This window comes from Anser anser (assembly GCF_964211835.1).
Source record: "Anser anser genome assembly, chromosome: 2".
In the NCBI taxonomy this organism is placed as follows: domain Eukaryota; kingdom Metazoa; phylum Chordata; class Aves; order Anseriformes; family Anatidae; genus Anser; species Anser anser.
This window is the reverse complement of record NC_139721.1, coordinates 63,719,293-63,745,969: the sequence shown is the minus strand read 5'-3', so window position 1 is coordinate 63,745,969 and position 26,677 is coordinate 63,719,293. Positions and strand designations below refer to the sequence as shown.

The 26,677-nt window shown below is 44.9% G+C and overlaps 1 protein-coding gene and 1 long non-coding RNA gene across 2 annotated transcripts in view; one reads left to right on the top strand and one right to left on the bottom strand.

Moving 5' to 3' along the window:
- The first annotated feature begins 10 nt into the window (after positions 1–10).
- LOC310894450 lies at positions 11–2,064 on the top strand. The gene is made up of 2 exons (XR_014579913.1): positions 11–150; positions 497–2,064. It is a non-coding gene; the product is annotated as an uncharacterized lncRNA (long non-coding RNA).
- The window catches only part of PARD6G (par-6 family cell polarity regulator gamma), a 61,014-nt gene continuing 35,248 nt past the window's right edge, over positions 912–26,677 (bottom strand). Inside the window, exon 3 of the mRNA XM_083824529.1 lies at positions 912–3,757. Coding sequence (XP_083680655.1) covers positions 2,898–3,757 — 860 coding nt within the window. The 3' untranslated portion in view covers positions 912–2,897. The remainder of the gene's footprint in view (positions 3,758–26,677) is intronic.

Sequence of the window (26,677 nt, the reverse complement as noted above, 5' to 3'; positions counted from 1 at the left end):
TGCTTAATCTTAGAACCACAGAACGGTTTGGGCAAGAAGGGACCTTAAAGACCATCCAATTCCAACCCCCTGCCATGGGCAGGGACGCCTCCCACTGCGCCCAAAGGTTCCCCGATTTCTGCCTGAACTTCTCCCACCTGGTTTCTCCAGGTACAGCAGTACCAGGCGGTGGGCAGGGCGAGGAGGTGACAGACCAAAAAGGGGAAGGAGTTAATCCTAAAGAGAGAACTAATGTGTGTGTGTATATATATATACGGGACTTTTCAGAATTGTGCATGCAAAAATAAAAGCTTTTTTTTTTTTTTTAACCTGATGCAAGCGAGGGCACTAAGTTTGCAAGCCTTAAGTGTTATGGTACAAAGTGTTAGCTCCAAAGTTGGTTCTGTCAATGATCTGCCCTTCTCAACTTGCGACTGAAAGCTGGGGTAAAATGCTTTTATTCGTCCCCCTTAGAGCTCTGAGGTGTGAAATGCAACTCGTGTTTCCCCCTTCCTAGGATGAAGGGCCTTGTCTGCTTCATTTGGACAGCCACAGAGCCTTCTTCCAAGCAAGACGCTGCAGCATATCAAGACAGTGTTATCTTCAGCTTATTCTGAAGCTCTGGAGGTACCTGAGGTACTCAAAGAAGACAAGAGACCTGAAGAAATCATGCTATGAAGAGCAGAGCAAGTTACTTGGTTCCCATACAAATCCATGTAGCAGTACCCTTTAATAAAGGCAGTAGGGGGAGGAAATTTTCACTCTTCTGCCTGTTACCTGTGCTAAGTCTTTACTGGTACAGAAAAAAGCATCACCAAAATGTTTAGGTAGTTGAAGAGTTGCCAAAAAAACATGTCTCGTTTCAACAAGGAGGTGAGATACTTCTGCAGAAAGATGTGCTTCAGGATAGGGGAAAGGATATAACATAGATGTAAGATTAGTGCACGTTTTATTGCAGACAGGTCACAATTTCATCAGTTAAATAAGGCAAAATGAGTAACTTCAGCCAGACAAATCCACTTATTTAAAGAAGTTGTCTTAAATAAGATGTAACACACTCCTCTTGATAAGATGGTCTGATTGACTGAAGCATATCCAGCTCTTTTTTTTTTTTTTTAACTGCACCAATATAGTCAGATTTTTTTAAAAAATGAAAACCTTTGGTAAAGTACAAACATTTTTAAGACAAACAGGATCAATATTCTTATTGTGCTGGGAAAAATAAGTATAGCTGCTGTGACACCTAGAAGAGAATTAGAGTAAGTGAAAGTATTTTAAAATAAACTTTTAAAGCAAATCTAAAAGAAACACACTAAGTTCAGCGTCCAAAACATTTAACAACGAGCAGAAGACTGGCTGTTCCACAGGTATTCTAAATCAGCGATAATGAATTAGTCCAAACATCCTTTGTCCAGCCATTACAAATTCCAAAATGGAATGTAATTTTTTTCAAACCAAGACTTCTGAATTTTCATATCCATACAATATTTAAGAAATGTCTAGTTCACCATATAAAAAAGCTTTAATGTACTACAAAGTTAAAAACAAAAAGAAAGTGACACAAGCTAAAAGTAGAAAAATACATTGTAAAACATTTATATTTTGTTCCTTACACTGATCAAGATATAACAAAATATTTTAGATTTGACCACTTTAATAAATCCATGGCGTTTTCAGAAGTGAACGGTTATCGACTCAGCAGTCGCTGGTTACCCCTTAACCAGCATCCAGTAGAGATGTCCAGCCATCGCAAACACCCAGTATACTCTAAGTTTCTAGAAATCATGTGTAGACATTAAGCTTTATGATTACTAGAAGAGTCCAAAAATAACAGAACTACTCTAAGGTTAGGTTTGAAAGGCAGTCAACATCCCTCGTTTGTATAGCAATTGGCCAATCTTTTGTAAGGAAAGACCTTGTGGGATTTTGGTTGCCCCAAACATGTAGCAAGAACCTGTTTCTGTGGCGAAGGGGACAGTCCTAGCACACTCTTCCACTTTTGCCTTCTCGCATGTATCCCTAAAATTCACATGAACCATAATATTGAAAAAAACAGAGCATGAAAAAAAAAAAACAACTGAAAAAGAGGTATTATCTAATAAATATCGAAAAAGAAAAGGAATACATTTTACACATAATGTTGCTGAACCTGGTTTGAAGCCCTCAGTATCATGGTTTTCTGTTCCAGGACAGGACAAAATCGTGTTGCAGGCAGGCCTGCCTCTGACCAGCAGGTGGTGCTGATCTCAAAGCAATAACGTCAACGTCCTCCAACCTCACCACCCTAGACTTTTTAAAAATACATATATACTTTCGTTTGGAAAATGGATTTGCAGCATCTCCCTACCGCTGTTACCACCAGAGCAGGAAACCGCTCCTTTTATAGAGCGTGTCTGGATTAGACATAACATTGCAAATATGGTATAAACAAATTAGTGGAAGGTCTGTCTGTGATGCTAAAAGAACGGATAGCTATTAAGAAGCGCTCTTTTTAAACTCCTATTAGAGGAAAAACAGATTCCACTTCAAATAGACATGTCTGTTATTACTATTAAAACCTAATTCATATACATGCATGTATAAATACATCCACCCATGCATTCAAACCCAAGTACGTAGCACTGCCAGTGGTGGCCTATAAGACTGCTTAGATTTATACAAACTAAAACTAATTTGCCTTCTCACTTTAGGGCTGGGATGTAGACCAGGTTTTACACCCTGGTATTCTCCTGACAAATTCTACAGTGCATGACAGTCTTATGTCTAACTCCAGATGCCATGTTTCCTAGACAGCAACAATTTTCTGCACCTCTGAGGTCTATGAGAATATCAGCTCTCTGTTTTGTGCATAACATATTGCAAGAGTTAATTGTCCTCATTGGCACTTAAGACTGAAAAGAGAGTTGCAGGAATTGCTACTAAAGTGTAATGACTGTCCCGTCCTCCTCGATGCCTCCTCTGGGGATAACCAGACTGTGCCGGGGATCAGTTTTTAAGGAACTGAGTAATTTGTGGATGTTGCCATTGCTTTCTCGGCCAGAGTTGTTGTTGAGCACCAGGTCCCTTTGAAGTCTGTGGCTAAGGCTGCTGCCATTGATTCGAGAGAGGCTACTGGAAGTAAGGCTGTGCAGTTTGGGAATGTGCTGTGGCTCCAGACCGCCCTCGATGACAATGTCAGCCTCTTCGTCACTCTCCATTTCATCGGGGTGGAAGTTCTGCAGCACGTGGGATGTAGGCAAGCTATGGTGACTAGCAGTGCTGTCTGTAGACTGGCCAGAGCTACCAGACATCCTACTGCTTCGAATAATATTGTTCCTCTGGTTTGCTGGCTTGACCGTGATAATAAGATTATGGCTGTTGGCAATCATCATGTCTGTGACTTGGTCGAGAGTCTTTCCTGCTACTTCAATGCCGTTAACTTCCAGGACTTCGTCGTTGACAGCCAGCAAGCCCGTGCTCTCCGCTAATCCTCCAGGAACCATACGAGAGATGAAGATGCCGGGTACTTTTTCCAGTCCGTGAGGAGTAACCCTTACGCTGGTGCCATCGCGAATGTAAAATCCTAAGGGTTTCTCACACCCGTGTCGATACAGCCTCACTCTCCTGTGTGTTTCGGGAAGGATGTCCACATCGATTATGGAAGACACCGGTCTAAAATCATGAGGCATGCTAATGTTAATGTGAGGGCGCCGGCGGAGATTGTCGTTGCGGAGAGTCACCAGAGCCTTCTTCTTCCTTGATAGCGTGTTGGTCCCAAAATTACTGTAGTCCACTTCATCTGAAAGAGAAATAGCAACACCATATCAATCAAACACAGCATAACTCAATCTACAGGGTGTTTTCCGCTGAAGTCTGGTTCAGTGAAGCCACATTCCTAATAATACGGAAGAAAGCAAATGAATTCTTCTGCTTACCCTAACCTTTGTTTCATTCTATGTCCATCAGCACACCATTCAGAATGAATTAGCTGTTTTCAATAAATTACCCGCATTTCTTCCACATTTTGAGGGAAGAGACTTTTGATTCCATACTCCCGTACAGAATGCAATTACTTGCAGCTGCAGGCTTGATACACCATCTTATATGACACCAGACTTTCAGAGTTAGATTGTAATTTTATACTTGTCAAATGTGCAAAAAAAAAAAAAAGCGTTATACACATTCCTAACCTGGAAGTCTGAATCAAAGAATATTTCAATAACCAGCACAGGCTTAACTGATAGCAGACCTTAGGTACAAACAAGAAAGCAGCATATGAGAGAGTAGTTGGATGTGTGTTTTTAGCCTACCCTGTTTCACTAAGGGATTTAGGTTAATATGTGTCTCTCAGTACTGCACTCTTCTCCTTGGAATATTTTAATTTATTTCACATGAATTTCACAGAAATAAAAAGTGCTAAAGTGCCAGGTTCCAAAAAGTTTTGTGGAAGTGGCGTGGTAGAAATAAAAGCAGGGAGAAGGAGACTGCTCTGTTGCCTCGCCCATACGCTAAGGATTGAAAGAAGAAACTCAAGTTGCACTTTGCATGAAAAACACTTAAAACGGTTATGAAGTAGCTAGTGTACAAAATGTGTCACTGCAGTTCACATTAAAAATACTGTGCATATTTTAAACATGAAGCATGCACTAGCTGGAAAAACATTTCACCAGAAGTTTAAACATGCTAACACTTTTCAGATAAAAATGAAGACTTTCAGTTTATTCTGCTGTTGAAGAAAGCAATAAAATACTGAAGTACAATCAGCTTACAAAAGTGCCGCTAAGAAATTTCTCTCCTTCAAGTTAACCCTGCATAACAATGTTTGAGAAAGTCAAATAATCTCTCTATCCGATAAAGGTTGAAAAAAACGTGTTAGCAAAATCAAGCCTATAATTACATTCTTCTTGCAAGGTCTCGTCTTCAAGTCAGCTTTCAAGGCGTATCACTGACAGTTCTCAATTAAGTGGCATCACGTTGCACCCTCTTACAGAACACCGAAAAAAAGGGCTAAACCACAGCCTGATCTAACCGAGCCTGCTTTCAGCAGGGTGTTGGATCGACTGGCCTCTAGAGGTCCCTTCCAGACTAAATCATTCTGTGATCCTACAGTAGTCCTTTGGGATGGAAAAATTGTTTAAAGACTGCAGAAGGACCATCTCTGCATTCTCCCGGAACTTCTTTGCACTGGCTACACCAATGTTGAAGACACCAGAAGGCCTCTAGAAGGTCATCCTGAAGGAAAAGCTTCCTGGATGAGTTTGTAGCGTTCAGGGACACACCTACCTCTCCCCTCTGCTCTAAAGATTGCTCAGAGCTCTACCACGCGTGCGGGCCCTGCTGTGCTCCCTGTGTCCTTGCAGCTAACCCTCATCAGCGTAGCACCAGTTCTTTTGAACGTACAGCCCACCTACAGCAGCCAGAGCCAGGCAGTATTCCTACCCCCTCACCAACAGCGCCACCATCCACATTCACCTGGAGGTGAAACTTCAATTAAGTTTTGACGGACGATTTTGAAGGCTGGCAACAAACATTTTTTCTTACAAAGTATGGGTCCGCCTGAGATGTCTTTCACCACCGTTGCCTCCAACAATGCACCCTATGTTCTCACAGCTCACTGACAGGTTTCTGTGACAAGGCTATGAAAACAACTTAGGGGCTCACATTTAGAACTGAAATTCTTCTTCACCTGAAATACATATTGCACTGTTGAACAGTAGCTCTGTACCTTGAAAACTGAGGAAGCCTTTGCCCTAAGACTTTTAGCTTAAGATGGTAAAATTAAAATTACATGTGAATTTGCGTTTCACACTGTCTCTTGCAGTAATAGAAAACTAAACTCAAAACAAAAGCTGCAAGTGTTTAAGGCTCAGCAAATTAGATCGGCGAGTGCAGTTCATTGCACTGCAAGTAAAAAGCCCTAGTAATCCGTCTCTCCCCTCAAAGTACCTAGGTAGCTCTTCTCTCCCACTCTGTTTATGTTAGACTATTAATACTGGATGACTCTTAAGACTGACTTGCAAACGTTTTATCAAATAGTTCACCTGGGAAGGTCTTGTTGTCAGGTTTGTTCCCCTTAAACTAACAAGAACTACCCAGCGTGTTGATCCTCACAGCATGCAGGTTTGTCGTGACAAAGAATGGATGTCACAGGTAAGCCAGAGAGGCACGATGGTCCTCCTGACACACACAGGTGGCTCATCTCTGAAGCAGCTTCCTTTGGCTGAACAATCACGAGGGCAATGGCACAAAAGAGGTCCTTGTTTTGCTTCTGTGACCTCCTCACCTGCGCTCAGCCCACTAATCTGTCTCCCCAGATGACTGCCAGCATTCCTAACCTCTGAGCAGCTTCAAAACAGCCACCTCCTTTAATAAGAAAGAGCCCAGCTTACCACAAAAATGTTATCGTTTTCCTCCAAACACGAACCAGGCAGAAGCAGAGACTGCAAGTCATATGGGCTAATTTCAGCGTTGGACCACTGACCATTTTTTGGATTCAGTTTTTCAGGTCTGGAGCAGGTTAAAAAGTTATGTTTATGTCCTGTTGATGATCGGATTTTTTTTGTTTTTAAAACATCGTCAGTCATTAGTTTCCAGCTCTGATCCTAAACAGGATTACATATAAAAAGATGAAGTCCCAGTTTTAACAGGTAGAACTGTTAAAACCTACTATCAATTGGAGAAACGGTAGTTAACGTGGAGAGCTTTTAAGAAAACATACCAATTGTTTTCTAGAAGTTTAAGTACGGAATGCATGCTCCCTGACAGTACAGGTATTGTTGCATTACTTGCATTCAAGATGACCTGCTGGAACAAAACTGCCCCTCTCCATGCTGCCATGCTGTAAAGCCAAGCATCTCTACCGAAGTTTAACATCAGCTGTTGCTGTGGCAGCAGAAAGTCATCAATCCCAAGCACAACAAAAGAAAAATCTCCTTGCTCACCAGGGAACTGGGAGAAGTCAGCCAGCATCACTGCCTTCTAACAGCTACAGGGTGGTCACACAGTGGTCTATCACCTTTTTCTAGTTATGAACCATTCAGGTGGTATGTGTAAGACCGAAACGGAACCGTATCACAGCATAATTTACAGTGACACACTTCTAATGAAGGTCAGTTACTAGGTTTTGAGTTTCCTCGCCACGTAGGATTCCAGGCAGGAGTGCCATTTTTCCCTAATAAAATGGTCTGTTTGATCTCAGCGAAGACAAGTATAAACTATATGAACTAGACAGAGCTCGTTTTTCATGTTTCACTTGTTGCAGTATCAAATTCTCCTGCTGCTGCAGAGCAAAAAGCCTACATAAATCTGTACGCATACTGGCAGGAGATGTGCCATCAAATGGCGCATCTACACAGAAAGAACTTAAAGCCTTCCATTTTACAGGGTGTCATGTATTCCTGTGTCTTGAATGAGGTCAGAGTAAAAACAGAAAAAAACAAAACAGAAGAGTTAGCCTTTTAGTTGCTGAATATGGTCTTCGTTTCTTAGAACGGGGCAGACTGCATGGAGCACTTCCCCATAGAAAATGCAGTGCTTTCACACCAAGATGTGCTATGAACTGGATGGATAATCATGGATAACTACCGAACTCTGGAAGACTTGGACCTGAATTTTACTTATGTCCGTAATTTGCTTCCTGCTGAAAATACTGTTCCTGTAGGAAGAAGCAAACAAGAACATTTACCACAACTGGAGGAATCCTCAGCCCTCCGGTTCTGTCATACATGAAACCACAACCCAAGGCTGCACAAAAAAACACCTCCACTTCTTCTGGAGGATGATTCCACCTCTTCTCCCTAGAAGCTTCATTTTTCAGTACATTTTATTTTCTGACAGTAAGTTATATAAAACCTTAAGTATTCCGGCTGCATCCTTCCTGTTTAATATTTGTGCTTTTTTATTTCCCCCCTTTTCTTATAAATAGTTGTCACTACCTACTTACCCATCAGAACCTTTCTGTTAGAGAAGATTCATGCTACAGCTGTCTTCATTTCTTGATACCACTGGGTTTTTTTTTGTTTTGTTTTAATTGGTGGAACTACCTCCACTTGTCCAGCAGCAGTAAAACTCATTGAAGGAGGTTTTCACTTCCAGGCACGGATGTTTTACTATCAGAATTTCTTTTAAAAACATATCTACAGAGTTATAGATGCTAACATCTTTGAGGAAAATACCCTTCGACAATTCAGTAGTCAGCCTGTGACTTTCCAAAATACATGATACCTTCCTGGTGGGCATCGTGAATCCTGTCGTTAAGTCACAGAGCACACCACAGCACAGCATACCTAAAGGACTATTCATAAGGGAAAGCAAACTGCTCAGAGCATCTGGTTGCAGCCAAAAGAGTATTGTGTTTCTTTAATTTACATGAAACAAGAAATTATAGACCTTCTGAAAAAGCCACCAGGAGCACCACTCCCATTGCTTGGACAGCTGCTTTTCATAGGAATTGCCTGCCAGATGAAATACCAAAGCTTAGCCAGATAAGATTGTATAAACAAGCTAAATTCCACAGAGAAGCAGACTGCCAGGCTCCTATAGGAACAGTTCATTTCAGCCTCTACTTTTTCAGTGTACATGCACTCATGGCTTATTATTTCCTCTGGGAACTGTGGAACATTAGTTGACAGCTCTGGAAAGTACTTCAAAGACAAAATTACTTCCACTAGGGAGAGCAGCACTTCAGGCAGCTTGGGAAGGAGGCCAATGAGTCATTATTAGTGAAGGGTAACCCCTCAATCCAGCAGATCTCTATTACTGAGCATTCAAATTAGCAGCACAAAACCGTTTCGAGGGAACATGTCACGTTTAACCCTTCTACCTTTCCATGTCTCTGCTAGAAACACCCTCCGTACTTTACACGAGTTGCTTTCGGTGTCTCCTTCCTCAGAAAGATCAAAACCAGAAGCGCTTGCGAAAGCCATCGGACAACACATCAGCTGGCAGTCTCTCATTTGCGACCTGCAAGGCTGACCGCGTGCAGAGGGAGTCAGGAGGAAACAGACACGAAGTGAACTATGGCTTGGGGCGGGGGGGCGGAGGGGGTCCTCCTGCCAACATCACTCAGCGAGGAGCGTTTAATGGAGGGGGAAAAATAAGGGTGTCTGAATGCTAACGTTGCATTTTGTGGGTTACGGGAGTACTGAAAAAAATCTAGCTGCTGCCAGCAACCTCTGGGTGGTGAGCCAATCCAAAACACACGCTGCAGGTAAAACAGTTGTAGCTGGCATGCCCTTAGAAGTCAAGGAACAGAAGCACGCCGTGTATGCACACACACACACACACACCCCACTCATTCCTCTCTCTACCACTGTATCACAAGGAGCCGGACATAATCTCATCACCCTTCCGAAGACAAACTATAAACCGTAACATTTAGGTAATCTATGGCAATCAGCAGTGCTTCGGAAGCACAAACAAGATCAAAAGGGACGAGTTCACATTAACATGAGAGCATGTTATCTTAATGCATGAGTTTCTAAAACAAAGCCTTCCAAGGACTTCGCAGACTGTAAACTCAATGACACTTCTGAAAACAAATTTCACCAAATAACTTTGCTAGAAAGAAAACTTGAGAACATCCTACCCTAGTATAGGTCCTACTAAATAAAGTGAGGTGCAGTTTTTCAAAAGGCAATCTTCTACTGTGATTCAGTACTAAAAAGATAAATTTGCTTTCCTATGGAGGAAACATTTGTTATCTGATCAGGATTAAAATCTGAGGAACACAAATGTGTCTCTCTTCCCAATTTGTTTATAAGCTCAGAATATTCTGCTCTCTTTCAAGAAGGTGAACGTTATTTGTTCCTGGATCTTACGTGTTATAGCAAGCAAAAAAACCATTGCGTTAGATTCAGGCTCTCTTTACAGTGTCAGACACGTGTGAGAAACATTTTTAGGCCACTTGCCTGAAGGATGAGGACAGCCCCTTGGGAATTTGATCTGCACTGCTGGTGTGGCCTCCTGCACTTCCCTCTGCTTGTCATCAGAGGCCACTGTTCCCTTGCCGAACCTCCTTCCTCCTCAGGAGGAGGCTCCCTATTTTTGACCAGCTGCACAGCTCCAAAGGAGCAGGAGCTGTTCCTTGACCTACGAGCTTGCCCCATGACACAAGAGAGACCTCAGGAGGATGAGGATGCTGCCAAATGTAAGCAAGTGTCCAGGCCTGTACCTCCCAGAGCGATCCTCACCCTCACAACATTCAAACCCAGCAGACAGCTGCCTTAGGCAGCCAAAAACCAGCTCTCAGGCTCCGAATTTTACGTGTGTAGTTAGTTGTGAAGTGTATCACTACTGGTCAGCCACTTGTTTGTGAGGATTTGTTGCGAGGATTTTAAGTTGTTTCGTCAAGTCTGCTGTCTTCATGTCCGAGATGCATTCTCCTCAGGTAAGACATTTATCTTTACCAGAGTGACTTATTTGGGTTGCCTTTTCCTTCTTGGGGCAATGTCCCCGGTACAAATCTTCATTTAAAGGGAAAAAAGCATCAGGGTCTTCTTTCTACTTAAGCTTCACGTGCAATTTCCACTCTAAAATGCGACAGAAAGGGCCCCTCTCGCCTTGTTTCCTTCCACAAACCCCATTATGCCAGGGATACATTATCGCAGCGATAGAAATTTGCAGGTTTTGAGCTGCGGCCTTGTCGTCCTTTTATTTTTTCAAGTATTAGTTAACATTTCCCTTTCCCTGCAGGGGGGCTGGGTGGGAAATGGCGTTTCCCTTGTGCATCTCAGCCACCATCATGTTCATCCCAAGGCAGCGGGGAAGACACACGGTGCTGCTGTGGAGGCGTTATCCGTGGGGCTTCCCTCACTGGGCACCTGTAAGCACTTTTCCTACTCGCAGAGCCTGACAGATTTAGCCTTGTATCCCTGTGCACCCAGTAACACCCAGCGGCCACAAAAAAAACCTGTTTTCGCTCAGCTGGTGCTATCAGAGTGAGAGAGCCATTGATCCTTTTCTAAGATGCTTAGGGAAAAATATCACCCCAAAAAAACAACCACCACCACTCTCCAGCCTGTAATTACATACAGTATCTTTGGCTAGTCAGCATTAAGAACTGTACCATATGAAGTTATTAAAACGCCACCCTTTAATTATTTTATTTCACTCAATTTCTGACCTGTAACAAACACACAATTTCTCTTCTATTCACTCAGAAGATCGAGCAACTCACAGCTCTACCACTTGCTCCCTACACAGGCAACAAAGGGAATCTGTTCTTTCCAAAAGAAAATGTCAACATGTCATACAAAGTGAAACGCAATGAGGGAAAATGACAGACCAAACTACAACAACTCTTACCAAGCTCAGCAGATACAGTAAAAATCCTATAAATGACAAACAAAATGCAGTGGATATTTTTTGCTGTGAGTACTGTTTTGGTATGAGAAAAAAGTTACTTTTTGTACAAGTCTAAAGTTTGGAAGATAAGAAAGGTAAACAGATCAAACCAAAGAGCAGATCTGGGTGAACACCATTCTGTTTTTCACAGGGTGATATTTGCAAAAGCACTGCAAGTAATGAAAAAAAAAATTCACCTAAGGATCATATTCATTCAGAATATGAACTTTATACCTCTGACAAGAAAAAAAACATGCTGTTTCACAGTAGTCTCAGAAGAAGCTGCTAACGGAGCTTGGAAAGGCACCACACTGAGGGGCACAAAATAAAGCTAGTATATTTGTACTATTTACACAGCCATGGGTCCAAGGGAAAGCTTTGGGGGAGCTGCAGTACTGAACCTGCTGAGAACCACCACCCTGTCGACACAGACCCTAAAACGGAGCCTGTTCCTCCTTTGGGAGTACCCTGGCTGGCAGTGAAGGCCACTTCAGGGCTGTGTCGCACAGGCAGCAGAGGGAGGTCGCACAGGGAAGGCAGGACCTGTGGCACCCGGCTGATACAGCCTGCAGCTTGCCCAAGGGAAACCGAATTTAGCATCGCATTTGGCTCTCCCTCCTGCCGCTTTCTGCCACATACCCTAGTGCTCTCCTCCTCTTCAGTCCAGAGTGACCCTCCCTCCATGGCTAAAAGCAAAACTGACAGCAAGCAAGGTTGTCTGCTGTCCTGCATGCAGGTAGCTGCTGATCACGTTTCTGCAGCATGCGAGTGCTTTTTCTGTTCAGAAGGAAAAATCATCCATTATCTTTAGCGGCAGTATACCTGCAGACCTCCCTGGTGACCGTGGCTCAGCTACTACATTCACCGGGCTTTACCTCCTTCCCTGCCCCCCCGTGATTCTTTCCTACCTATGACTCTTGCTACTTTCAATCAAAAATGCAGCGTTGCCAGGACGAGCCCCTTAAAAAAAACGAGGTATCTCACAGCCATGGCAATGGGGTCATTCAACTGTCGCAAGCATTAGATCTGTGAGATCCAAGGGTACTACCGAAAAGAATGACTGCAGCACAGAAAACAGCCTCTTTCTCATGCATTCTTTTGCTGAGTAACACCTTATTCATCCCAAGCTAGTTCAGACAGGCAAGCTAGGAAGCCTGCCTAACCTTTTCGGTTACACTTCTGAATTCCCATCAAAAATAAATGGAAAAAAAAATCCCCAAACTGTGGAGAAGTTCATATGCAATGAAGATTTAAGACTCGGAGGAATAAATGGCAGTCCTCTGCAGTCATTATCCTGATGGTTTTCAGAACTTGTCAGCACATCTTCATGGAGAAGAGCACGTTTTTACACAGCTCAAATTCTTCTAGGATGCGTTTCTCTTTTTTAAAAAAAAAAACAAAATGGACACATCATGTTTTTATAGCTTAACTGCGGTGGTGTGATAATACCACGTACATCCTGCACTGGAGGGGAGGCAGAGAAAAACACACACAGTGCTTTACAAAGCGCTTTTATGGTTCCTGCCTCCGAGTCAGCAGGCTGTCAACAAAGTCCAGATTCCGCTGCTTATCGCGGAATTGAGAAGGTTTCAAAGCACGCGTGGCACACGAAATTTATTACAACACTTGCCCATCAAGTCGTGACCTCTGGGAGCCCAGCCTCGCCTGCCCTGCTCTGGCCTCCACCTGCAGCCTCCTGACCAGCGGCACTTACCTGGGCGAGGGCGGCAGGCTACTGCCTTGTTTCCTTAGAGGCCTTAGGACCCCGGGGCGACAGGGTCAAGGCAGTTTCCTCACCCTTCTTCCTCAAAATAGAAATGAAGCCTTCCTCGTATTCAACTTGCATGTCCTCTCCAAAATGAATTTGTCACTTTTAACGTTAGATTAGCCACGTCCCACCCTGACCGTCACCAGAACGCAAGCAGCACTGAACTTTCATCCTTTGGTGTCAGTAAAAAATGACCATTTTATTTAAAAGCAGCTTAAAGAATCACTGTGATTCCAGCAGGAGGATCAGCTGTGTGGAGCTATTGGCTAAATGACTGCTCCAACTTTATTTTTATAATGCTGTATCCCTTTCTCCATGACAGGCCAGGGCTCCAAGCCCAACCGTGTACACACCAATTAAAGGCTGCAGCTTGGGCAAACTTTACAGCTGAGGGGACTCTTGAAAGCAAAGCAGAACAGGGAGCTGTTGAATCATCCCAATGCCAGCGGGCATCAGCAGAACCTGCCTGCTTGAGGGCTCCAGCCCTCAGGCCACCACTAACCTGACTGTGAAGCTTCTCTTTTTCCAGAATATCAAGCACTGGTCTGTAAAACTGGACAGCAAGCAATAAAATAAAATAAATACAGAGACGTTTATACCACTTTAAAACTTTGCTCCTTTGTCCAAACAATTTTTGAGATGCCGCCTCGTTATTTAAGCGTGGTGAACTAGTGGATGCGGTACTTTTTCCTTTAAAAAGGAGTTTCTTCCTACGAGCACATGACACAAACAAGGGAGTGGCAGGCAGGAAGCGATTGTTCAAAAATTAAAGAATTAGATCAGCTTCCACGGTACCAGAACACAACACGAAGCACGGCAAGTGAAGCTGACATTTACTGGTTCAAAGGCACGGAAACGTTTTCTGTAGTTACCAAACCCAACTCGGGACTCACGTTTTGCCCCCTTAATGAAGATCGGTGTTGGCAGCTGCGACACGCCTGCAGAGGAGCGCAGGTTACTCCTTGCATTTCATCAGCGGAGCCCTACCACCCGCTGCAGTACAGACCTCCTGCTTCTAGCCAGGCACGTTTGTCGAAGAGAAGCGCAGCTCTGCCAGCAGCAGCAGCAGCAGCAGCAAGCCGCTCTGGGTCTGGCTGGCACGGATACTCCAGAAGCGCCGAGCAAGCGCAGGCAGTGAGCCGCTCTCCGCTCGAAATGCCATCTCCTGTTGCTACAAACAGGGAGCAGGTTGCCAGCGCCACGCTCGGGTACGCCACCCGGTACTCCTGCCACTGGGAATTCCCTTCACCAGCTCAGTTTTCCTGTTACACAGGAGATAACGCTGAGTCACTGCCGCGTTTGCTGGCTAAATATCGCTGGGGTGGGGGAGCAGGCATATATCTAAAAGAAGATACACTATTCCCAGCCTGATCCCTCTGGGTGAAGTGCACGGGCAGTGCTGGGCTTTTTTCCCGTGCCTGAAAAAAAAATGAAGCTGTGGCCAGACCAGACGTGCAGCTCTTTAGTCAGTGTGCACCGAATGATTTACCACCACTGTAAATTCCAGAAAAGTCACCTCAAGGAAAGGCATCCCACACAAGAAGCCTAATTACAAGAAGCACTTCTAATCGGTGGATCCCGAAGAGCTAAAAATAAAAACGCACTGTTCACGAGAGACCTCGCTCCCATTGCGCTGGTTAAGCTAAAAACCTGGAGAATACATCAGAGGTTACGCAAAGCCCAGCAGCTTTAAAGGAAGGAGGAGGGATTTGTACTGTTCAAAGGCAGGAAAGAACAGATGCAGTACGTTAGGGCTTATTTTCATTACACTACATAACTCGTTTCCAAGAATGCTTTCAGCAGAAGTATCCCCCAGTACAATAAGCCGACTCGGGCAAGTTTCAGTACAAGCTGTGTCCTTGCCCAGAGACACTGAGCTGCTACCAGTAACTTCAGCTCACCACTTACTTCTCACCTCTAATCGTCACACCTTCCTCTGCCTTCAGCCCCCTCTGGGTTACTAACTGCGAGCAGACAGATCTCATCTTCACCCTCCATATAAAAGAAGAATGAATAAAACCCCTCTGTTTTCTCCTGACAAGAGCCCAGTGTTCCTTTTCAAGTCTTTCCTCACCTCACTCTCTTAAATTGCTAGACAGCATCAGGAATTGGCAAGCCCTTTAATAAGATCAGGCAGCATTACTAAATCCATACTAAATTCCCACAGCAGGAGCCAAGTGGTGACCAAGACCATTTTTATTTGATGATGCATCTCATCTTCAGGAAAAAAAACAGTTCCAGGGACACGGAGAGTGAAGACAAATAGTTACATAAACGAAAAACACTGCCTCGCAGGTTGATCAGCGCACGTTTTTGCTAAGGTGCTCCTGGGCAGATGGCGGGGAGGGTAGAGGGAGGCACACAAATGCTCAGCACTAAGTTGTGCTGTATTTCAGTATGCATTCATTAACACATCGGCTAATGAAACACCTTATTCGAAGTCCATCAACTCTACAAAGTTTTGTGGCTGCACTGCAGAGGCTGACATTAAGAACGAACGTTTGCTTTGGGCTCGTGTTCAGCCCACTGAACACGCTTAAAAAGACAGCCAAAAACATGCAATGCAGAACCTTTGTGTTTTGTACAGTACTCACGGACGCAGCAGCAATGCAGCACACCTCCTGCACAAAAACCAGAGCACTTCTCCCATTCGGAGGAGCGGATGGAGCACCCAGGAGACAGGCTGAACAGGTTTCGGAGCTAATGGCACCTGCCCTTGGCTTAGCAGCTAACACCACATTAATCCAGGGAGCTACAGTGGGGGGAAAAATTTATATGACACAGAGGTATGAAAAAAAAAAGATACCTGGGCTTCTTTTCCCTTCACCCTTCCTGATCGTATTTATCAGCTGCTCAGCTCCAGTTTTTCCTTCTGGGTGGATGCAGTGTAACATCCAGACCCCTAGGCTGGAACTAAACAAGACAACTCACCTCGGTTTTGTCTGTATCAGCTCATTTTACACGAGTCAAGCCCTTGGCCACAGCAAGTCAAATGACAGGTTAGTTGAAAGGAATAATGTCAATGCTTTAGCCTCCACCTTTTAATGCACATTGCTGAAAGTTTAAGAAAGGAAATGGGGAAAAAGAAAAAAAGGCAGTAGCTATGAATCACCTGCTTGTCTTGGCAAGGAAGAAATCTGGAAAATCCTGAACCTAACAGTAACTGAAATATACTGAAGGGGTGGCAAGGCACTCAGGAGCAGCTGGGCATTGTGGATATCAAAAAGCCAGTCCATGGAAGTGAGAGTTTTGCTTGTAACGTGTCTCTCCTGGGAAAGCACCACCGTCCTGTTTGCTTTTATGCCTCTCATGTCAGATCAGTCAAAGGCCAACGTAAAGTTCCCGTGCCAGATTTCACATCAGCTGCTTGCCCAAACAACCGGGGAAGCCGTTTTAGCTGAGCTCTGCTCTTTAGCTAGCTTCAGACGGTTGCGTTAATTAAAAAGCCTTGCTCTGGTGTTACGCAGCCCACAGGAAGCGAGGAGGAGATTCCGAGCTCTGTAATAATGGCAGGCAATAGCTCCCAGCGCTCTCACCGCGGCGACGTACGGAGCGAGCGCGGCTCTCTCGGCTTGGCAGGCTGTGGGAGGATGCTGCCTGCGTAGGAGACTCGTCACGTTGTGCAGCGTCAGCCCGAGCTCCTGCACAATGGGAGCTTTCTGCAGGACAGCAACGTAAAAACCTCCCCAGAACTAGAGCCCTCTGAGCGAGTTTCCCAAACGAGATCCGCTCCATCAACAAGAGGCAGCTGCTGGCTGGTGAGTTACTGGGTAGGGGATGTGTCACCTTTGGGCTCGCCCCAACAAAGACAAACGCCTGACCTAGCAAGTAGGCAAAAACATCCCTATTGTCATCCCCGAGCTCAGATTTAAGAAATTCCACCTTGGAAGCACTACAAGAAGTGAGTCACTCTATATACCTTGGCAGTGGCTCGCCAGGCAACAGGGAATATCCAGAAGGAAATAATGTCACCAACTGGTAAGGCAGCAGCTATGTTTACCAGCTCAAACAAGTTTGTGTCTCAGTACTTATAGTTACGCATGGCCAACAGCAAATCTCCGGTTCAGAGGCCGTAAAACCTTCAATTCAGAAGTCATTTACAAGTAAATATGCCTGAAAACTAGGCATTTTCAAAAGCTGTCCCAACTGCTGGAGAAAAACGCTACCTCAGGATCAGCACTGAGCTTCTTTCGAACTCTCTTACTGCCCTTTACTCATCTCTGCAAGGTCCCTGGCAGAGAGGGAGGCTCAGACTCCGGGGACGTGTTGGGAGCGAGGCCAGGCCTGCTGCCTCCTCGGATCCTCTCTGCGCACGGGGAAGAGCTGGCCGAAGGAAGCCTTCACAAACAGGAGCCGGAGGGTGGCACTGGGCACCCACAGGGACCAGAAGCAGAGCAGCTGAGCAGGCAGGAGCAGGGTGGGGAGCTGCCAGCCTGAGCAGCTTCGACAGCCTCGGGAGGACTTTGCTTTCTGGAGCTAAAGCTGGCTGTTGGCAAGAATTTCCAAGGTGCGAGCGAGCTAGCTGGAAAGAATGGGGGAGAAACAGACAAACAAACAAACAAAAAACCACCCAGAGCCCTTCTCTATACTGGTGAAACCACAAACCAAGTTTTGAAGGAGGTATCAATAAATGAGGCAGTGAAAAATTAAAAGGACTGCTTATGTGTCAGGCAAGATGCTTGACACTGTACCAGATGACAACTACTCACCAGGTAAAGCTAAGAACAAACTGAGGAATTAAGGGCTTTCAGCATACCCGTGTAATGCATAACCTCTAGCAACTTGTCTACTTGCTGCCTGTCTGGTGAGAAGTGCTAAAGGAGCACGGTGCGCTTAGGGAAGTCTTCCTTACTTCACTTCAAAGAAAAACTCTAATATGCCTTACGTTTTGAGCTCAAAGTTTACTTTCCAGAATGGCTAATGGACACGCATTAACTTCACCTTTGAAGCAGACATGAAGGGGACGGCCCAGAACCAGACTTTTGGCATGCAGAGTGGAGTTAGGACAAGTGTCAGACAGAAGGCTGGCTACGAAGCTGTGAGAATACCACCGAGCAGCCACTTGAGAGAAAGTTTATTAATGGAGCAGGGTCCTTAAGCTGGTTTTCCTCTGCCTACTTCTAACAGATCTATTATCCCCAGAGGATTTATTCTTTCCAGAGTATGCAAACTGCCTTCGTTACCAAAAATGCTTTATAAATGGTAAAAGCTGGACATTTGCATGAGGATCACATGCAACGACTGCATGTCTTTAAACAACCGACTTGCAGAAAAAAAACACAAGGACACAAACCCTTTCTACTATATTGATTCAGAAAGCAGGAGACATAATCCTGTCACTTTCTTTTGCCCCATCCTAAGTTGTCTGTCCTCAGTTCATTTTAAAACTCTGTAAGCATCCTTCCTAGCCTTTTTAATTCTATTCTTGCAAGTCTCTAGGTTGTTTTCCTTGAGGCCTCAATAGAAGAAGATAACCATCAGCCCACAGTCCTCCCTTTCTCTTCTGGAATTTATAGATGCCTTAAGAAGGCATTAAAATAAGGTAGAACAGCTTGACTAAGACACTTCAATCCTTGTGTTTCCTCCTTCACAGTGTACAGTCCGTGCTTTATCTGCTGATAATGGTTAACAGGCAGAAACAAAGGTGGCTTACGTTTTTAACACCCCAGCCCCAAAAAACACAAAATAAAAGACTTGCAAGAGTCTCACTTTCTTTTAATAAAACACTAGGTCTCTGCTGCATACATCATAGGTCATTTACAAATGACCTTATTTTCTCAGTAGACAGAAAATGTGTCTTTGCAAACACAAGTCATCATTACGAAACCTGTTTTGTTCCCACGAGGAAACAGCTTTCTTAAATTAGCTTTAAAATTCCCACTTCCAGCATTTCAGTGCACAGGGCAGCACTTAGATAGTGTCCCGAGCTGGCATTTGCAGTTTTTGCAGATTGTGCTAATTGCTCGTGCAGATATTACAGCTGTCAGCACACACATATCACCAACCACAACTATTTGCAGACTCTTCAAATAAAGCCTGCCCTTGTACAATAGTGCTCTCACTATCCCCATTTGAAGAAATCATTCCTATTACAATGGAAACAAATGGATTTAAGGGACCGTCTCCCTAAAAAACATTTACAATAGACGTAAAATAAAATAAAATGACTGTTTCGGGCTTCTTCCCTCCTCCATCAATATTTGCACTCTTTGCATTTCTAATGGGCCATAAAAACTGTTTCTCTATCCCATGTGCTCTGTACCAGCAACACGGTCAACAGATTCCAGCTCTAAAATTTACAGACTATGTTATAACCTGTCAACACCCCTGATGTATAAAAAAACAATCCGGATTGCACTCCTTAGATAATTTCCATCAGAGGAAGTCATGCTGTCAGCAGGGTGGAGAAAATGGAGGAATTCCTGTTTACTCTTAGACTTGAAAACTTACTTGGGAGGGGACTTCCAATTAAAAGCTAACACCTGAAATACCCCACCACTTTCTGAGTCATTAACTCGTGTTTATCTAGAAGGCTAACCTGAAGTTTGTTGATTAAGAACCATTGCAGAAGCTGGGCAGCAACTAACGTGAGAGGAATGGAACGAGCAGGAAGGCGTTGCTCAATGTTTGCTTAGGGTAGGAAGTGATATCAGAGGAAAGATGTGGTCCTGTCCTCTCAGAAGACACCCCTGCAGAAAGGTGTATGCTGTTACTGCACTCCCAAACGTCCTGTCAGGCCTCCGATTGCTGTACAGATCCTGATCCTGAGCTGCCAGGAATGCAGAGACTGCAGCTTACAAAAGCCACAAGCTGTCTTTTTTTCAGGACAGTCTTGATATTTGTTGTGTGCTATGTCTTAGACAGGCTTTACTATTCCTAAGGGCCCCCTGTCCTTCCAGCCAAGTCACTGAGCTGTTTGTTAACCAACAGGTACCTTGGGCGTGCAACTCAAACCTGACCGCATGCAAACGTAGGTAACGAGTCCCTACCATTTCCAAGTGCTAGAGTCAAACACTGCCGGCAAAGCTGAAGCCTCCGCTGCGAGGAGGCCATACCTGACACCCTACAGCATGCACACGTGGCTTCCAGATGCTGTTAACAGCCCTGCCCTATTGCCAGCCGATCTACCACTGCAGAACGAGGCGAGGGCAAGCACGAGCTAGGCACACTGTGGGCACACTCCCACCCCCAAATACAAGCCGGGCACCCACCCAGCGCTGGGAGAGATCAACACACCCACTCGGATTGCCACGGCACCTTTCATGGGCAAGGGCCGTACAGCCCTCAGAGCAGTAATTGGCTCATTGAAGAGCTGTACTGCACTCACAGACCAGGTTTGAGTCCTGGTTGTGCGCGGACAGCCATTTCATGCAGATAACAGAGCTGTGCCAAACCCACCCAACAGGCTGGGTTTGCACCTTCTGACACCGCCGGCTTCCCATGGACATACCTGATCTTTGCTAACCAAACTCCACCCTCCGCTCTTTCATCCTGACAAGCGACTACGTTGTCCAAAAGGAGCTTGCTTATCAGCCTGGAGCATCCCAGCGCTGCTGATCATACTGATGCAAGCAGCCCTTCAGCGGCCGGCTCCACACACCACAGAAAAGTTGAAGGAAAAAATAATAAACACCAATAAAAAGCAGGGCCGTGGGTCGGTGAACCACCTGGGATACCAAATATTTTGCCAGCTACTGACCTGATTCACCCTGCTAATACAGCTGCCCTTTCTGTTCTAGTCTCTTTCCACAGACATCCTCTTGCATCCACGTTTTTTGGTCCACTCGGTCTTCAAATTCTAAATACAGAGATTCAAGCTTGGGAATACCTGCAAAGGACTAGTATATACGTATGTATATGTATGTGTATACAAAAAGATGGAGCTCACAGCTTTCAAAGTTTAGGATCCATATCAGATTCGGAATTAAACACCTTTTTAAAAGCCTTTGTCCCCACAGAAAACAGGCAGAACAGAGTCCCTGGTTCCCTTTTCCAAAAAAAAAAAGAAAAAAACAACAAAAAACACTGAAGTACTTAAATTTCAGTCTCTGATATACAAGATTTTCTAGCCTAAACTGAAATAATTTGTGTTACACCCCCAAGAGAGGAATGGATCACGCCTTTTCATTTATTTCAGCCCGTTGTGGTCCAGGAGACAGCCACACAGTATCAAACATTTCACACTTTCCAAATCTAGGCAAAAAAGGCCTAGGGAATTAATAACAAAAACCAACAAAAAAAAAATTAATCTGGATTTAATTCAAAAAGCAACTTTGCCTTGACTGAACTTTATTGTTGGTCTTGCTTGCGAAGAGGCAGCTGAAGGAAGGCCCACCTCAGCTTTATGTTTCACTTTGACCACAAAGAAACTTTCGGTATGAAATCTTTGCTGCTTCTAACACCAAGGATAGAAAAAGCAGTATGGAAAACACTCCTGAGACACAGCAGGAAAGAACTATCGATGCACTTAAGTTCTGAAGAAGAGCTACAAAGCAGATGTGTGAATTACAGGGACCACATCCAGCCTGCCGGCAGTTTTGCTGGAGGGCAGATCCTATCCACCAGCATCTCCATGCCCTGTGCTTCAAGTCGGGCTTCCAGACTGAAACCTTCACACGTCCAGTTACCTGCTCTACCTAAGCGTGGATTTGGGTAGACTTCTGGTCAGTTCTTTGCGTCCAAATCAGCCAGTCCCTGACACTATGTGCTCAGGGCTGCGGTGAGCCATGCCACTGCGTGACCCTAGCTTGATCTCAGCATTGCTGCAGCAATGCGAACCCACTGCTATATCTTTCTCCAGTGAGGCTGGTGGTTTCTGTGGCCAAGTAAAATCCTCCTCGGGAGCCTCTGAGCAATTGGAAGTCACTGCTAGTTCCTGTAGGTCACTGACTATGGCTTTTTGCCTCTCCCTGTGGTAGCTTAGAGGTTTGGGATTCATCCGGTTAATGAAACAACAGTAAGGCTACCAGCAGTGCCACAGACCAATATTAACAACATTATTTTCATCCTAACCTGTCTTTAACTACAGGATACCAAACACATTAACAAGCACTTTTCAGTTCTCCAAGCTAAATACGGAGAAGTTTCCAGGCCAAGCCAACTGAGCCAGACCTCTCTCAAAATTACTAATGAAATTATAAAGCCCCTAGTTCACTGTCCTCCTGCTCCCTTCCTAAGAAGTTTCTGGGAGTACAAAATAAAAAAATAAAAGCACAGAAATAGCCTGGGAATACACGATTATTTCATGCAGGTTATGTGCCTGGATAATCAGAGGGTCAAGTTTATAGCAGAAAGCTACGAATTCAGGACCAACAAGTTATAGCACAGGCTGAAAATGTTGGTCCTCAGAGATAAACGTGGTCTTAGCTCAACAGCTTGGGCCTCGCCTGCTCCAAGAGCCCAATTCTGCAGACTTTGCTTTGGAAAGGGTTCTGTTAAATAAGGACAAATGCGTGAGATCGCCCTATATCAACCATTAATATTCGGTATGGCTTTATAGTAATCACCCATCTCACGGATGCTATCACCTGACAATATGGGCACCACATCTAAAGGACCGACTGACTAAAGCAGGCAGGAAATCGAGTCACAATTTTTGCTTTGGAGATAAGGGACTCAAGGAGAAACACTTGAAGGATCATTAACAAAAATCTCAATGATAGTGAGCTAGCAAGTGGCTGTCCATCTATCCTGGCTTCAGAATAAACCTTTTAAGCCTCCCTTTCAATCCCAAAGGAGCCCAAGATCAAAAGGACGGCGAAGAAGCTCTGCCCTCAGCAAGCTCCTCCTGGGAAAAGAAACATACACGTACACACACACGTCAGGGCACAGATAATGAAAAGCTCTGCGGAGTAAGTCTTGAAGCCAGGCCATGTGGCTAACATCAGAGGGACGGTAAACTCCACGTGAGTGCATCTGCATAGAAAAAAAGCTTTAAAGGTAAAAACCGCTGACTGCGTGACGTGCACAGCTTCTAATGTTACTGAACGGCAACTTGCTTCAAAAGGCTGGCTGCTGTCTGTACGGCTGCTCACAGCCTTCCAGTCTCGGGCTAAAGGGAAGCAACCTGTGGATTTAGCCCTTGCAGATATAACCTGAAGGATCCACACGCAGGCAATAGCACAGATTGTGCTCTAAGTGTGGGAGACCTTCCCCTTGCCCCATCTGCAGAGAACTGAAAGCCAGTTACTTAGACAGGAGCAGAGGGACCTGGAGAGGGGACAGTACCACAGCTCACTTGGGCAATCTGGTCAAATTTTGAAGTGGCATCTTGTAAAGAAAGGAAAAGCTCACATCTGACATCAAGTGAGATTTGGAGTAAGAAAAGGAAAAAAAAAAACCAACAGGGTTATTTGTCCTAGGGGGATCTGACAGGAGCTTACAGCAATGTCCCAGCCAGCATCACTGACGGAAGCCAGCAGAGCCACGGTGTTGTGCCAGAAGATGAGAGCAGCACTAAGTGCTCCGGTGGAGGGAGCAGAAAACATCTGTTGATCCCACTAAAACTATAGCTACTTAAGTAAAAGAAAACAAGTCTTCTCCAGAAAAATCAGGTGCAAGAAACTGCTTGTTCTAGTCTGTAGAGTACTAGAAAAGTTGGCCACAGGGGAAGGAGGGTAAGAAAACAAGAATGACAGATCATGGTGTAGAAAAAGTGCTCTCCTACCTGCACTGAAGGAAGCTGAAATTCATTCTTTGAGAGAGGAAGGAGTGGAAACCATAGCTAAAACCTGAGAGCCTCTATAAATAGGCCTGAGTAAGATTTCTCAATCATCCCGTGTCAGTCTGAGATGTGCTTTTCTTGATGCAGACTGCAGGAAGCAGATGAAGTTCACAATTCACAACACATGGACACACCTTGCTAATTTATTCCTATCCTCCTCTTTTTCTGCCGAAGATAGGATTCAGGCAGAAAATCCCATCCCAACCTATCTGATGACAAAACCTTTTCTTTTTTCCTCCCCTAGAAAAAGGAAACCTTGGTCTTCATCTTCAAATGACACATCAACAGCTAGTTTGCAAGGCATCTGTCTGCTGTGACTTGAGCTGCAGGGCCACATCGTCAGCTGTCACGTATCACAGCCAGTGCACTGAAGCCAGTGGGGCTGCACCCTGATCTGCTTCATAAGCTTCACAGTTTAAGCATCAGCTGATGTGCTGCCAAGCTGCAGAAAAAAAAAATATGACCTATTTTTCAGAGATTTATCTATTTTCCATTGAGACAGTGGATCCTGGCTTTTGTTTGTGGTCAAGTCTTCAATGTCAAGGTCTAGTCTTGCGATCTTCTTCCTAATTTGTCCCTCAGCATGCGTTAAGGGAGTGGTGGGACTTTGATTAAGCCAGGTCTGACCTACAGCACTCGGATTCGCAGTGGAATTCCACTAGGCTGCAGTTTGACGATGGCATTTCACAATGTAATTAATCTCACTGGATTTCACAATTCTTTCTCCTTTCTCCCTCCATCAGCTTCTTAAACATTAGGGACATTCACTTCCAAAAAACACTTACTTCAAGCTCACCCACTCCATGAAAACGGGTTACTTGAGGAAACCAGGACGGCCCAGAACTCTGCAAGCCACCTTCCTTTTTACCTTCAGAGAAAGTATCTCAGGGCTCTGCAGTGCTGTTGTTTTAATCAGATCTGGAGGCTTGCAAAGGCAGAGCCCAGCTGAGCTGTCCAGAATTTGCTGCTAGCCACCCCTTGCAACTTTACAGTGTTTTACTCTTTGCAGAAGAAGTGCCAGGATCCCCAGCACTGCCTAGCAGCAGTGCCCATAATGAAGATTTACTCCTGGCAACACGCAGACAGGTAGGTATCACAAGGCCCGAAGTCTGTGCATGCGCTCAAGGAATGGCACTTTGTAAGCTCTTTAGCCTACAGGTACCAATCTATCACATCGCATCTGGGCGGCTTCTGTACGAAGACTAAGAATAGCTTAAAAGCGCAGGAAATACATCACCCCTCTTAGGTACTGCTGCAACACAGGGGAATAGCCTGAAACCAGGAAAAGACATGGCATCTCCAACCCGGCAAGGCGCTATGCAAAATAATCTCTGATCCTACCCTACAGCCATTCCTCGTCTGTTCCCCACGCTTCTCTCAGCCACTTAAATCACTTGACTTGTACCGCTCCACTTCTACAGGAAAGCACAGAAGCACTACTAAAGGCAGCAGGGACAGGAGACTGGGCCAGCAGCTGTGCTGCACCCAGCAGAGGTCTGTGCAGGGATCAAGAGCTGGGACCACGGAGAAAAAAATCTCCAAAAGTCTGCACAGCAATGTTAGGTGTTGGGAGGAGGGCTAAGGGGGTGGTGTTGGTAAAGGATGATCTCATGCAGCTATCAAGAAAAACAGGAGGGAGGGAGAGGAAAGACAGCACACCTGACAGACATGTCGAGAGGTGTCTGAACACGAACAGGGCTGGCCCAAAACCGCACTGCAGCCTCCTGGGAGCAGTGGAATTAAAAGCAGTTCTGCAACTGGAGGCACTTGGCTTATCGATTGCTCGTGTATGTTACTGAACCCCTGAAGAAAAAAATGTAGAAGACAAGAATCAAAGGATGACTCAGACAGGCTCCCAGTCTCAGAAGAGGAAAGCTGATACGCGCAGAAAGGACAACACAGAAGAGGTGCCAACACCAGGTTTGGGAAAAGCCGAGGCATACAAAATGCCCGTAAGCCATGCTGCTGCCTGGAACGATTCCTATCTCCCTTTGCATAACCAGTGCCTTTATATTCCCACTTACATCAGACTCTCCCAAAGCATCCTTTCTTCTTCAGCAGTGGTGACTGCGAGGCTACAGCATACGAAACAAGCAGCTGCTGGAGGAAGGCAGCACCGAGCCTTCAGCTGACTTACAAATCATGCAACTCAGTCAAAAGACAAGAATTCACATTCTCTGTGAAAGGGGAGAAGAAGAATTAGATGCATACAGGCACGCTGAACTATCACATTAGTTTACCGTGCACCTTCGGATCCGCTTTTTCCCCAGAGTGGGTAACAATCCACGCAGGGGGTAACAATCCAGAGTAGGTGGTCAACTTACTTCCCAGGGAAGGAAGCAAGCCTGCTAAGTTACAGACTTAATCCTGCGAAAAATCAACACCGCCTTGCGAAAACATATTCCAGCCTAAGCTTGTTTAGGTAATTAAGACAAAAGATCTTCCACCCTACCTTTGCTATAAGGTATTCCAGTACAACTGTACCCAACACTTAGCCTCAAAACATGCCCGTTCAAGTCTGGGATTAAAAATTCTTCTGTATAATTTGAAAAATTGAACATGCACTTCATTAACAGCTGGCTGATTAGCATTAATCAGCCGTTTTGCTCCTCTCCCACCATCCTTATAGCCAGGGGCTGAAAGCACTTACTCTAAAACTCTCTAATTTTATAAAACTTTGTCCCATGATAAATATGGACGTGACTTAGGACTCCCAACAGGCCTTTCCTAACTCAGCACCACCAGGCTGACCTACCTCCAGCAGCGTGCCTGTGCAATCCCAGCCACGTTACTCCGCAAGTACACACTCCAGCTCTTTTTTCTGGCCCAGACTGCTCTGTCCTCACCACAGCACGATTTCTCACACATTACAAGTCCAACACTTG